The sequence below is a fragment of the Sturnus vulgaris genome, chromosome 11 (genome assembly GCF_052056855.1).
Source record: "Sturnus vulgaris isolate bStuVul1 chromosome 11, bStuVul1.hap1, whole genome shotgun sequence".
In the NCBI taxonomy this organism is placed as follows: Eukaryota; Metazoa; Chordata; class Aves; order Passeriformes; family Sturnidae; genus Sturnus; species Sturnus vulgaris.
The window spans coordinates 378775-392079 of NC_142253.1; the positions used below are offsets into that span (position 1 = coordinate 378775).

General features: G+C 41.9%; 1 protein-coding gene across 6 annotated transcripts in view; it reads right to left on the bottom strand.

Moving 5' to 3' along the window:
• IFT122 (intraflagellar transport 122) overlaps positions 1-13305 on the bottom strand; it is a 29359-nt gene that overhangs the window by 9673 nt on the left and 6381 nt on the right. For all 6 annotated transcript variants that reach the window (XR_015805943.1, XR_015805944.1, XR_015805942.1 and 3 more), the window contains exons 10-19: positions 12490-12628; positions 11688-11890; positions 11106-11243; positions 10240-10404; positions 9215-9412; positions 8358-8498; positions 6648-6701; positions 4216-4377; positions 1374-1540; positions 346-517 (exon numbers count right to left, since the gene is read on the bottom strand). Coding sequence is in view for 3 of the 6 variants with exons in the window: in XM_014874063.2 (XP_014729549.1) it covers positions 346-517; positions 1374-1540; positions 4216-4377; positions 6648-6701; positions 8358-8498; positions 9215-9412; positions 10240-10404; positions 11106-11243; positions 11688-11890; positions 12490-12628 (1539 nt within the window). In the remaining 3 variants the exon portion in view is untranslated. The remainder of the gene's footprint in view (positions 1-345; positions 518-1373; positions 1541-4215; positions 4378-6647; positions 6702-8357; positions 8499-9214; positions 9413-10239; positions 10405-11105; positions 11244-11687; positions 11891-12489; positions 12629-13305) is intronic.

Below are 13305 nucleotides of genomic sequence, written 5' to 3' on the forward strand. Positions count from 1 at the left end.
AATAACATACTGACTATTGAAACAGAAAGACTTGAAAGTGATTATCTGGGAAATTTAGTAGATTTCCCAGCAAGAGACAAAAAATATTTGTATTTTTACTGAATACATTTTCTAAGGAAATTGAAGTAACACTATAAACGCAGTTTCGATTCACTTTCAGAAAACCACACCACCACCAAACACCTACTGGCATACACAATTAACTGAAATACTCTGAATCCTTCTGCAGGAGTCTCCCTCCCTGCCTGCCTCTCTGGGGGAACCAGACATTTGCCTCCCTTTTCAGTGGCGAGCAGTGACAGTAAGAGCAGTGGTTTCCGAAACACAAATCAAGGGCACACTTACTTCTTCCCAGCGATGAGTCTCCACGTGGAGCTGCACCAGTGCTTTCAGGTCACCAACCTTCATGTAGGTTTCTGCAGCATAGCCAGGGTTATCGAGTTGCTTAAAATAGAAGGCACATTTGGCCAAAGGCTCACGCTCAGCTTTGTCCAGTTTTCGAGCAATTTCGATTAACCTAGACTCAGCAGAAAGAAGCCAGATGTTTCAGATTCTGCCTTGGTGCTCTGCCTTTTCATTATTGTCATAACTTCACCTTTAATCAGTTAACATTTAACAAACATCCTAATAATACTACCATGTAACACTTGAAACAGTTTCAGTAAACATTCCAAATAGCTTTTTCCTTTTGCAAACTCAAACCCCTTCCTTCCCTGTTTGCTCACATTCAGCTCTGTATCTCAGACCGTGCAGAGGGAAGGAGGGAACACGTCCTGCACGACTCAGGGCACGGGACACACTTGCCAAGCCTGACCTGAGCAACAGGCTCCTGAATAAATATCACCCTGTGCCACACAGCAAAACAGAGGCAAGGCCAGCCTGAGGGGCCTGGCCAGCACCTTAAGGCAGCTCAGCAAATGACCCAAAGTGCCACCTAAATTGATGAGAAATGACCAGCAGTAGGAGTGGCCATAGAATTGCTAAGGACTCTGTGCTCCAGGTGACTTCTCTGCCCTCTAGGTGATTCTCCTCAACAGCTGAGAACATCAGCAATGGGCTACCTGGTACAATTACTGCTCTGATGATTACTCTGAAGGCATTCAGGCTATTTTAGACAATCTCATATTGGAGTTAAACCCATGCATACTCTTCACTGCTGCAATGCATTTGTTTTTGTGCCATATTTATGGCCCTACCCTCTAAACATATGCAACTTTTAAGACATTTTTAATCATAGATGTGTTTCAGATACTCTGATAATCTGATATAAAGGCAGATACCAAACGCATTTGGTCTTATTTTAAAATTACATGGAATTCATGTCTCATTCAAGCTTTTATGATGCATTATCTCCGAGGTGACAAAAAACCTACATATCCACCCAGCCGTGGTCCCCGCTGATTTCGATGGCCTTCATGTGCTCTCCAGCAGAGAGGTACATCTGCACTGCTGCCTTGGGCTCATTGATATCCTTGGCCCAGTCTGCTTGCTTTTTTATCAGCATCTTTGTGTCTTTGGGATCTCCAGATCCCAGAAATTCCTGCAACAGTGCAATTTAAAAGTCTGCATTACCTTCTGGTCACAAACATCATTGCAGTCTAAATTCTAAAAGAGATAAAGGCTTTTGTAGTGAATGTCATGATGCCTCCCAAGGACAGAAATACTCCAAAGACAGCAACGTGGACTGAGCCAGCCTTCAGCAGCTCATCATCAAGGCTCTGGAGGAATAGGAGGAAATAATGGCAAGTCTCCCATTTAGACAGTTTTCAAATAAAAAACAAAGCAGGAGACAGTGGCCAGGCCCAGAGAAGGGCAGTGCAGGTGCCTCAGAGGCAACACTGATGTCCCCTCCTGCTCTCTGCTAAGCCTGGTTCTGTGGATGTGAGATACAATTTCTGCAGGAAACAGGCCTTGCCAAAACAAAATGGTACTAATCTAAAAACTCCAATAGATCAATTCCAAGTTTCAGATTTTCTCCTGCAAGCCAGGCAGGTATGGATTCATTCTCAAAGACAACCCAGTCCCAGCCTCACTCAGTTAACAACAGCACATCCACTTAATCACACACTGGCATCAGGATGCCCCACCACAAATCAACTGAAGGCTGAAACAATTATCAAGTGTCTTTGCAGGAAACAGATATTGTAAAAAATATATCCATGAAGTTCTTTTATAAGGACAGAACCACAGCTGTTCAAAAATGAGAATGCTCTGAAGCACTGCTTGGACTTGTGGAAGGAATGCAAACACCAAGCCTGGACCCTGTGTTGACAACCATTTTGGAAATATTTCTAATAGTTAGTTCAGCTTCTTCTGCCAATACTAAAGCTCTGGCACCATATGGTTCACATCTGTTGACATCATGTGCCAGGAAAAAAATATAAAACCCCCCCTTCAACACCAGAAGATCGATTAAGGGCAATTTTGTCTGTTAACAGAACAGGCTACTGCCCATTAAACAGCTTCCATCAAAAGAAAAAAACAGAACAGAGGAGAAATGACAGGTGGGAAAAGAGTGGAAAACTGTGTGTCCTCTGTGTTTCTGGCAGATTCTGTCTGAGGTTTAAAAAACCAAAACCAAAGCAACAAATGGGCAAAAGGCTCTACAGGGAGCACCCTCACACCAGATCTGCTTCAGCACTGCAATTTGGCAGTTCCCTGCTGCAGCCAGAGCTGCACCCCATCAGTGCCAGCTCTAACTGAGCCCAGACCTGCCTCCTGCAGCACAGCCCTGCTCCAGGAGCAGCCATCCTGACAGCCTCTGAATTTGGGAAACTGCACTCAGGGTTGGAGTCAAACCATCTCTTTGGCATGACTTGTTTTCCAGCTTAGGTCACCAAAATAAGCCCAAAATCAAAAGCTAAGCTCAGCTTGTCACAGTATAAAGAGTTTTTTGTGAGTTGCCAGTAATTAGTGATCTGGTGCTGTGATAAAGAGCCTGTGACCAGATATCAAAGGACTCCCAACCTCTGCCTCCAGTCTGGACCCATCCAGACCTCATCAAAGTCATGCACAAGAAAGCAGGTTCTGTGGTTCTTTGAATAATTCCAGCAGCACCAGTGAAAAGAGCAGCACAAAACCACAGCCCTCCCCCATGTATCTGTCCTTGGACAAATAACTGGCAAACAAGGGGGGTTTCCATGTTCTTCCACGTCCTGTGCACTCCCTGCACAGAAGCTGCCTTATGAAGCACCTTGAATTTCTCTGCACCGAGTCACTCTGAACACAGGAAACATGAGACCTCTTGCTCTCTACTGGTTAAATTTAGACATGACTGCAGCCAAGAATTAAAAGATTCTTACAAAGACTTATGGGAACATTTTCCTGTATGAATTACATTTATGTTCAAGAGGAGCCAAAACACTGAAGCTAACAAAGACTCATCAGCCAAAAATAGCGGAAGTCGGGCTTACATCAGCAAAGCCCCCAAATGTTTCTGCTGAGCTCTTGGAAGAAAAAGATCTCTCTGCAGCATGGCTTGGGGAATCTCTGCTAGCAAAGAGTTTCTGTGCATGTCATAGTGAATTCTTTGTCCTGGATTGGGCAGAATAGGGCTCTGATGAGTGATGAATGAGACTAAACAGTGCATGCATTCTCAGGGATTTTGATAAGAAAACACCACAGAAGACTTAAAAGCCAAGTAATGCTTCTTATCACCATACAAAAACACCACTTTTTAGAATTATATTCAATTTATTCCTACATGGAAACAGAGTTTTAGAAAAAGCCAAGACACTGAATCTTTGGAAGAAATTCTGTAGTAAACAAAAATATTCTATGTTAGCATATTTCAAAGTTTTAAAAATGCAGTCAATATAGAACTGACTTACTCCAACCCATAAATATAATTTTATTATAACATGGGTACTACCTTGTCATCTTTGGAGGACAAATAAATAAAAAGGGACTCTCGAATGAGATAATGGAGAAGAAAGGGTCATAAATCCAAAATTTTTAGTTTTGAAAGGAGGAAAAAGACTATGGATAATACTGTGTAATCACAAGAGTCATTGGTGGGCCAAAAGAATTCACTGAAAAACTCTGAATTACACCCAGGCCAGAGACACTTTTCCCCTTCTAAGCCAAATGACCTCCAAACAAATACCTGAGAAAATAAAACTGGAATTCAAAGCCCACACTTCCTCCAAAGCCCTTGCAGGATGATACTTTGGGAGCAGGGACAGCAGTTTGTGATTGCCCAGGTGCAGCTCCTACCTTTGCCTGCTCGAACATGCGCAGGTCTGAGTACATCTCCAGGGCCAGGCTCTCGTGGCCACTCCTCTTGTACAGCTTTGCTGCCTCCTGGAATTTTCCCTGGTAGGCATAAACATCTGCCAGGAACAGGGCAGTGTTGTTCTCTCCGTGCTTCCTCCGGTCCTTGTCCAGAAAAAGAAAAACAACTGAAGAGAGATGCAGAAAATATTCTAGATGGTCAGGACCGAGGTGAGAAACAGCCTTTGAGGAATTGGATCTTCAGGCTTAGATTTTAACTGTTAATAATTAAAAACCTGTAACGGGATAGGGTAATTATGCAGCTACTACATTTCTGGTGAATTTATAATTAAAGGATTAAATCCCTCCTTAATTAAAATTACAAAGAGTAAAATTAAATGTCACTATACAAACCAAAGTGATGAAAAGTTACTTCTCTTGATTTCACACAGGAAAATGAACATATGTTATCATTATGCCAGTCTATTTTAAAAAAGGCACCTGATGGGCTCCTTGTTTTCTCCCTACAATCTCACCAGCAAATAATTTGGCTACATTAACAATATGTGCAGGTGGGATGACAAAGAGGAGGATAACTGCCAGCAATAAGTAGATTCAGAAAGTATGTTAGCCTGCCTCTGAATCCAAACCAGTGACACCTCCACTGCCCCCACAGGCAAGAGCTCATGGATTTGGGTCAGCACCAGTCACTTCCAGAGCACCTGTACATGCTCTCCTGGTAACCAGAACTGCTTGCTCTGACTGCCTGGGAAGGGACCACGAGGACAGCATTAGTGCAGAGCCATGCAGAAACCCTTCACAGATCAAACTGCAGCAGGACCCCGACTTGTGAGGGACCCAGGACAGGCTGGCACACAGGAGAGTGTGTGTGTGTGTGTGTGTTTCCATGTGTGTACCTTATCCTGTGTACTGGGCACACACCACTACCCTCCCTGAGATAAAATTATTGCTGCAGTTAGCCCACACCGCATGGAAACACAGAACTGTGAGCTGAATTTAAAGAAAACTGCATGCAAGGGGAAAAGCATTCCACGAGCATCCAAATCCAGTCCTCTGCTGCCAGAGGGGCTCAGCCATCAATCCCTGGTCACATTTACTGACTGGGCTGACACTGAGCTGGTGTTCAAAGTTCCCTTCAGAAACTTGGTCAAATGAATAATCAGAGGACTTGTTACATACTTTTTTGAAGACTCCACAGAATCTTGCCAGATAGGCACAGGTAACTACATTTCTTTGTCATCAATTAAGAAAGAAAAAGTGTCATTACTGAGAGAAAACCATGGCATTAATGGAACATGTATGTTTAGTTCCACCCTACAAGCCCTAAAAGGCATCCAACCCACGGCAGGCGAGAGTAAGTGGGGATGTAGAACTCACTGCAGAAGGAGCATTTTCAGGATGTGTGAAAGTTAAGTTTATGCCTATTTTTAGGGGGATTCTTTCTCATTAAACAGAATATGACATGACAAATCCAGAATATCCTCAATAAATGCAGATCTGGAGAAGCATATGTGGAAAAGAAAGGTTACTGCTGGTGAGAGAATGCTCTCACCAATCTACGCCCTTGAAAAGAAAAAAAAAAGAAAGAAAACCAAGAGAAAAAGGGGCTCTTAATGCAGACCTTTGTCCTGTGTTAGAGAAAAGTTCACTGCAACCAGCTGGCACTGTGACAGCAGCAGGACAGCTCTGCAGGCATGAAGACAAGGAGTGTATCTTTTAAGAGAAGGTGTAAATCTAATTAACACAAGGAAGAGGAATTCCCTCTATGCCATCTTCAAGCAGATCTTTAAGCATTATCCTGCCATCTCTGCAGAAGGACAAAGGTGATGAGTGCTTTCAAGTGTTCATGACAGACAGTTATTGTTGAGTGAAATTATATCAAGAAGTGTGAAAAGAATAGGAAGGAGTGATTAAAGTACAGTATAGAAGTATGGAATCCCAAATTCTATTTCCAGTTGTCACAGACTTGTCAAGAGACCCCAAGTTTGTAATTTCATTTCTCTGGGCCTGTTTCTGTCTCTGCAAGAAGGAGATAATAGTAATTACCTACCTTCAGGGGGTAGAGAAAGGCTTAATGAACTCATGTTTATAAAGTATTCTAAGCTCTGTATAAAAAAGTATACTAAGCTCTGTCAGCACAGTAGTATTCTACCAATTATTAACTGAATATTGAATGTTTTTCCAGTTCTCCTGAAGACAGTTTCAGAAGTTCTCATCCAACACCCACATTCTGGTCCATGAAGTTCCAATCCCATGGTTAGAACTTGAGTCACCTCTACTAATCAGGATTTTTCACTTCAAACACATCTCCAACAGTCAGAAGCACAATCCAAAGAAAAGTCCTTCCAAAACCAGAAAGTCCTGATTTTGGCACAGTAGTTGAAGAAAACCCACCTTCTCCAACACTGGCTTACCTCTATGCTGCTGATCAGTTCTAAATAGCGAAGGTCTCGCACCCTGGTAAACGCCTATTGAAAATTATTTGAAAAAAAGAGGAAAAGGCATTAACTTGAAAACCCAGAAAAAAACCAAATATTATTCTGCACGAATCAAGCTGTCTTCAGGCAAAAAGGACAGGCAGAAATCTGCTAGGTTTGGGTTTGTGTAGGGCTCTGAGTGTCAATGTGGACCCTGAGTTGTGACAGGAGACAAGGAACACCCAGAACAGCTCAGCACTGCAGGGAGTGGGAGCTGTGCCTCTCAGTCCCCCAAGAAATACACAGTGTCAATTAAAATATGACATGCTTCTGTTCTGGCTATTTTATAGCCTCTCCATTTTGATGTGAGGTGTGACACAGACAAGGAAATTTCAGGGAACTGTTACAAGGAAGGGCACGTAACTGATCCGATTGTCAGCCTGCTGCATATGCTCCTAGTTTTTAAACCATTCCGAAAATCTAGCATGAAAAGAGCTCAGAGAGAGGAAAGGAAGTAAGAAGACGATAAGATAAAAGTGTAAGACAGTGTAATATCTTTGCAAATGGAGATAAATGTGCAACCCAAAGTCTCAAGTGGCAAAGTCACGTGCAAGTTGCAGCAGCTCAGCACTTATTCCTGACATGCATCACAAAACAGAAATTTAACTCTTTGGGCTGCACATTCAAGACTTCCAATCAAACTAATACTTAAGAGGGCACAGAATATTCTGCTTACATCGGATTGGACTAGGAACTATCAGAGCCTTTAATGTCAAGAAGCTGCTTTTGTTTGAATTAATCCGCTCTAATTCTAAGAGGGCACTACTTTAAAATTCCAAGGAGGCACTGAAAACTTCTTTTTAAAAGTATCTATTTGCATAAAGCCATCCATGAAACTGGAATTATTCTGATGCCTCCACTTAAGGAAAAAAAAAGGAGAAAAATAAAGCATTTAATTTCCCTTTTTTTTAAAAAAAAAATCTGTTATTAAAAGATGCCTATCATTACAGACCATCCTCAGCATATTTTTAGAATGTTTTGTCTTTCATACAATATTCATGACATTGAACTCAGTTTGCTCTCTCTTACTTGAGAAGAGATGGTGAAAGAAAATAGGGACGTATTTTATGCCAGGGAAAACTCAGTTGTTCAGTGTACTGCCCACTGACAGAGCACTCCCCAAAGCAAGGCACGGCACACAGAAAGGACTGAAGTGATCCGATCCCATCCCCACTGCCTTCACACAACCTTCATGGGTACATAATGAAGAACAGGCAATCTTCACGTGTGTGCTGAGGTTATATTAAATATTTAGCGGGGGAAAGGGCAAGTTTGCAGCACTAAGGAAGGTGGGGACCAGGGACAGGTGAGCATCCTCTGCTGCCACCCGGTGGGCACCGCTGAGGGCTCCCAGCTCTGCTGCCCGAAATCCACTCACGCTGAAACCATTTTCTATCCAACGCTTGGATTTAGAACATGGCATTTATCTGGAGAGATACATTAGATTTCAGTTCAAAACCTCGTCTCAAAATCCGGAGTTTATAACAAACGATTGGTTTGTTTGTGGAATTAGACACACTAAAGACAAGCAAGACAGTAACCCAGGAACACCACCTGCATTCCAGTCATAAAACATGCATTATACACACACAAATATATAAATATCAAACCCAAGCTTTCTGCTAAACGAGTAAATAAATGCTTTACCTTTTTAGCAGTTTCAAACTCCAGCCCTTCCAAGGCTTCCATGGCCAGCTCTCTCCAGTCAGCATCAGTCACTCCTAAACATGCAATTTGATAGGCTTCTTTAAACATTTTCCGTTCCAGATATTGATACATGGGTGCAGACTGAGGATTGTCAGAGAAAAAAACATGTATCAGAAAGCATAATACTGAGATGTATTAGTGACATTCTCTACATACATTGGGAAAAAATATATCCTGATCACAACTTTTACAAGCTGCCCAGAGAATAAACATCCCAGTTTTGTACACAGACAACATTCATACACAGACAGAACAACATTCTGGGGTGACCATTATCATATCTGATAATTGACTTCCACTGCATCTCAAGACACAGAAAACAGCATTTTATGGAAGGCAATCCCAAAATTTTGAATAGAAAGACCACACAGGTACTCTATATTCAGAGCAAAATATTCTATTTATATATTGCTTAAAGACACCTAGATGAAGCAACAATAAAGCAGTATTTGATGTATTCAAGAAAAATGAAATCACAACAGAGAGAAGTTATATAGAGAGAGCACAGTAAAATGCTGCAGGAGGTAAGGCCTGCACTACACTAGATTATGTGCATTTGCAAGTAGAAAGGGAGAGTCAGAAACAACAATGACTAATAGCAATAAGGAAGTTAGCTTAATTAATGCCAAAGAAACAAAAATAAAATAGATCACACAATATAACTTAACAACGAAGAAAGTGTGAAGTGCAATCATTTTAGTAATGAAATACAAGTAAATCTCAGAAAAGCTTCTTCACTTGTTAAACATTCATGTTTATGAGATATAAAGCAACACTTAATGAGATTAAAGGATTACCTGAGGAACTTCAACTGCTGACATAGAGAAAACATGAAGGCAGAAGATCTTGGAGCCATTGTAACCCACAACAAAGCCTTGCAGTTTTTGCTGGTGGACAGGGAAGTTGCTAGCTTTGATATTGAGGTAACCTCCTCCAGAAAAGCAAAGCATATCCTCACACTGGGTATTCCAGGCCACGCTATTAGCATTGGGTTCCTAATGAGCAAAACATCTCAGGATTACAACTGCTGCAATCACATTTTTGCCAAGAAACACGCCTCCTTCAGCCTGAGTGTCTGATCCACCACAGCCTCGTGTGTACACACACACCCATTATTCAAGTTTGCAATATCCTAAAGCCTAGAATATTCCTAAACACATTCATAGGGACATATTTTACATTTTAATATTCAGCTATAATTGTCTTGCCTTTTATGAATATTTACCAGTGATCTCTACAATCAATCTGTAGAATGTAATATCAAATTCCACAACAATATACTGCTAGTTAGCACATTTAATTGATCATTTTTTAGTCCATTACACAAAGGAAGTTTCAGACCCTATCTTTGCAGCACTCCATCCTTGCTATCCAGTGTGTTCTGAAAACATTTAATCAACATTAATAAGTGACTGCTAAACTGCCAATGAAGAGAGCATTATCATGATTCCTTTTATAGCCTATGAATACCCAATGAACAAAGACGTTTAGGCTTTAATTCTGTTCGTACTAATGATAAAACTAAAATGTTCATTAACTGTAATGCTTCAGAGGGAAACAGGGCAGAGTTCTAAATTAAACTGAAAAGGTCACATGTCTAAGAGCTCTTTATTCAGCTGTTGCTCACATAGATTTCCTGTCTTCTCATTCCTACTCCACCATCTCTGAGAGGGTGGTTTTGATAAAGCAGAACACAGTTAAATTCTACAAGATGTGATTAACAGCTTAAACGAGTTACATGAATTTCTGCACAGCAACACTTTTGGGATGTTGTGTGCACCAAACTCCTTCCTGCCCTGCCTTTGAAGGGGTCAGGTGTCACCTGGAAGAGCAGCTCCTTGGTGTGGATGTCGTAGACCAGGCAGGTGTCGTTCTCGTCCACCACGGCCAGCTTGCTGCGGGAGGCGCTCATGTCCAGGCAGCGCACGGCCGTGGATTGCTTCAGCAGCACGATGGCCAGGGCATTGTCCACAAAGATCTTCAGGATCTGCAACATTGCACACCAAGTCACTCCACACAGCTCCGTCCCTGCAGCTGCAAGCAGCACGGCGCCTAAGAGCTTCAGTGCTGGCTCAAGTGTGAAGCTTTTTCAGAGAAAATCTGCAGTAAAATTAGGGAAATGCTTCCAGTCTGAGGACTCTTGAGCAGACTGGCTGCCACAGCATGCTCTAGGTCACAAGCCTATACAGACAAATCAGATGCCATGCATCCTGCATTCTCCACTAGTTACACAAGTTCATTAATACAGGAATATATAACATACAGAAGACACACAGCATCTCAACTTCCTTGCTATCAGTACCTCTGGGCTCCAGTTGGACACTTCCAGCTGCCACCTGGCATGTGAAACACAGCACCTACACCTGGAGAACAGCCACATCCTCACAAGTGCTCAGCAGGAAATGTGTACACACCTTCAATCCCTACTAAAGGCAAACCTGCTCTCTGCACCAAGTACTCACTTTTCATCAGTTGATACTAACAACTCACAGACTTCTAGACACAGTTAAACATATTTGTATGAATTTTACTGTCAGAGAATGTGAAAGACAGGAGTAATTAATTTTTAATCCCAAAATGAGACTGTCAAAGTTCTAGGTTATAAAAGAGCCTGCTAAGGTTTCCCTCTAAGAGCACAGAACACATTTTGTTTGCAGTGAAAGACACGTACCAGACATGATGTGTTACCTGGCCATTCTTTAGACCAACTAAGAGGCCTTCTCTTCCTGGAGGTCCTCCAATTACTTTAATGTAACGAATAAGGGATTCCATCAGCCATTCTCGTTCTTTAACACCACTAAATGAGAGGCACTGCAATCTCTTCTCCTAAGGACAAAGCAAGATATAAAACACAGCCTGGAGGTGAAAACAAAAATCTGTATCTGATGTGTGATGTTTATACCTATACTAGCAGTGGAATGTACTTTTACATTTAAAAATCATAAAGTCAAATACTCAATGTGTGAATTCTTTAAGATTTTCTAATCCTATGAGCAAACAAAAACAAACACCCCCAATCTTTTTCTAGTAGTTCTCCCACCCACAAGTACCCCTGGATTCTGTGCTAATTTATCAAATTCACTACAGAGCGTGCTTTACTCAACCAGAGTCACCTGAGCCACACCTGAGCACTGCAGGGGACAGCAGGACTGCCTGGGCAAGTGCTGCAGCAGATCCCACAGCACAGTCATGATCTGCCAGCCACGACTGGGACAGCTGCCTTCAACACTCAACACACCCCAGGACTACTCCAGCTTTTAAGGCACATACCTGGCATAAAATAATGTGATGTGAACACACCACCAGCAAGTTACATTCGAATTTCTTGATGATCTTTTCCTTCACCCGATAGTACATATCAGCAGAGTCATCCGAGTACAACTCGTAAATCAGGATTTTCTCTGGCATCTGGATGGCTAATCTGTTTTTGTAAATTGCAATTTTCTTCACAAGCTCTCTGCCTTTTATCCTAACTAGAAAGAAAAAACACCAAAATGATAAAGTATAAGGTGACACCAAAATAACATACAGAAATCAGAGAACTAATACACTAAAATTGAATCTCCCTAGAGCACCTCTAAAATTCAAAGCACATTCTTGCTCAGATATGTTTGCTGCTCTGCATGTATATAATCTACTATCCCTGTCACAGTTTACCACCCTCTACAAACAGCACATTCTGGAGCAGTACTTTGAATCCTTGCCATAGCAAGCCAGCAGAAATGAAGACACAAAATAAGCACAAATGCTTGAGGTTACAAGTAAGGAAAATAAAAGCTAAATATAACACTTAGTATTTTATCTCATTTTCAGAGATTAAATCCTTATTTTAAAAGCCCCTGTCCCTCTCAGTCTCTTTGCCAATCCCCACATCTTTCATTACAGTTGTCAGTGCTGAACTCACACACCTCAAGCTTGCACTCTCCTCGTGCAAAGCGTGTTCCACAGTTTGAGTGCCAAAGGGACAACAGCCTGTCAGGTACAGCCATCATCTGTTCCAAGTGTCCTGATGGCTATTCATTAATATGAATATTGGCACGAAGCTTTGGCCTGCCTGCAAGCGTGGAATTACCTTTTTGCTCTGTGATGAGGTGCTGGACAATAACATCAGTCATGCTGTCCCTGTAGGCATAGCGATCCTTATAGAGGCCATGGACAGTGCTGAAAATCAGCTGGTAGAAGGAGATTGTTCCATCCTGACACCCTACTGCCTGAACACAAGGGAGGAATCATTTCAGTTAACTGGTACATAGAGTGAGAATTGGCAGATGTGTGGTGTTTATATGAACACCATGTCCCCCTTCCTGCATAATGAACAGACAGACACCAGTTAGAGCTGACTTGTATTTAACCATGGCACAGGTGCAATGCAGAATGAGGACTGATCTTCCCATGGACACCACCATGCTGGTGGGAGCCTTGGGTTTATTTGCTTGGGGTTTTGCTTACATTATTTGCAGAGGGGATGTGTTTGTCTGCTCATTTTTAAATTTAATTCTCTTCCCACTTGTACAGGACTCAGAGTGCAGCATTTTGGGCTGACAGGTGCCCTGCAGGCCTTTTCTTCCCATCATGGAATGATATTTGGTCAATTCCAGAAGTCATTAGCTGATATTTTTAATTATTTTTCCCTCTTCTTTTTAAATCAAAATGCAGCAAACACCTTAACACTTGAGAGAAGGTGTTATGCTCCTTGCATCCTTCTTACAGCTCAGGTTCTAATTTTGTGGGATATTTGTAATTCCAGTGGCAGTTCTAGGATCTCCCTAGACACTGCTGAGGTTCTGCTGCCTCAGTAGGAATGCCCAAGCAACAAAGCTGAAAATGTATCATCTTACTTTAAGTAACAGATTCCCTGTGAAAATGTTAGAAAAATTAACATATCCCT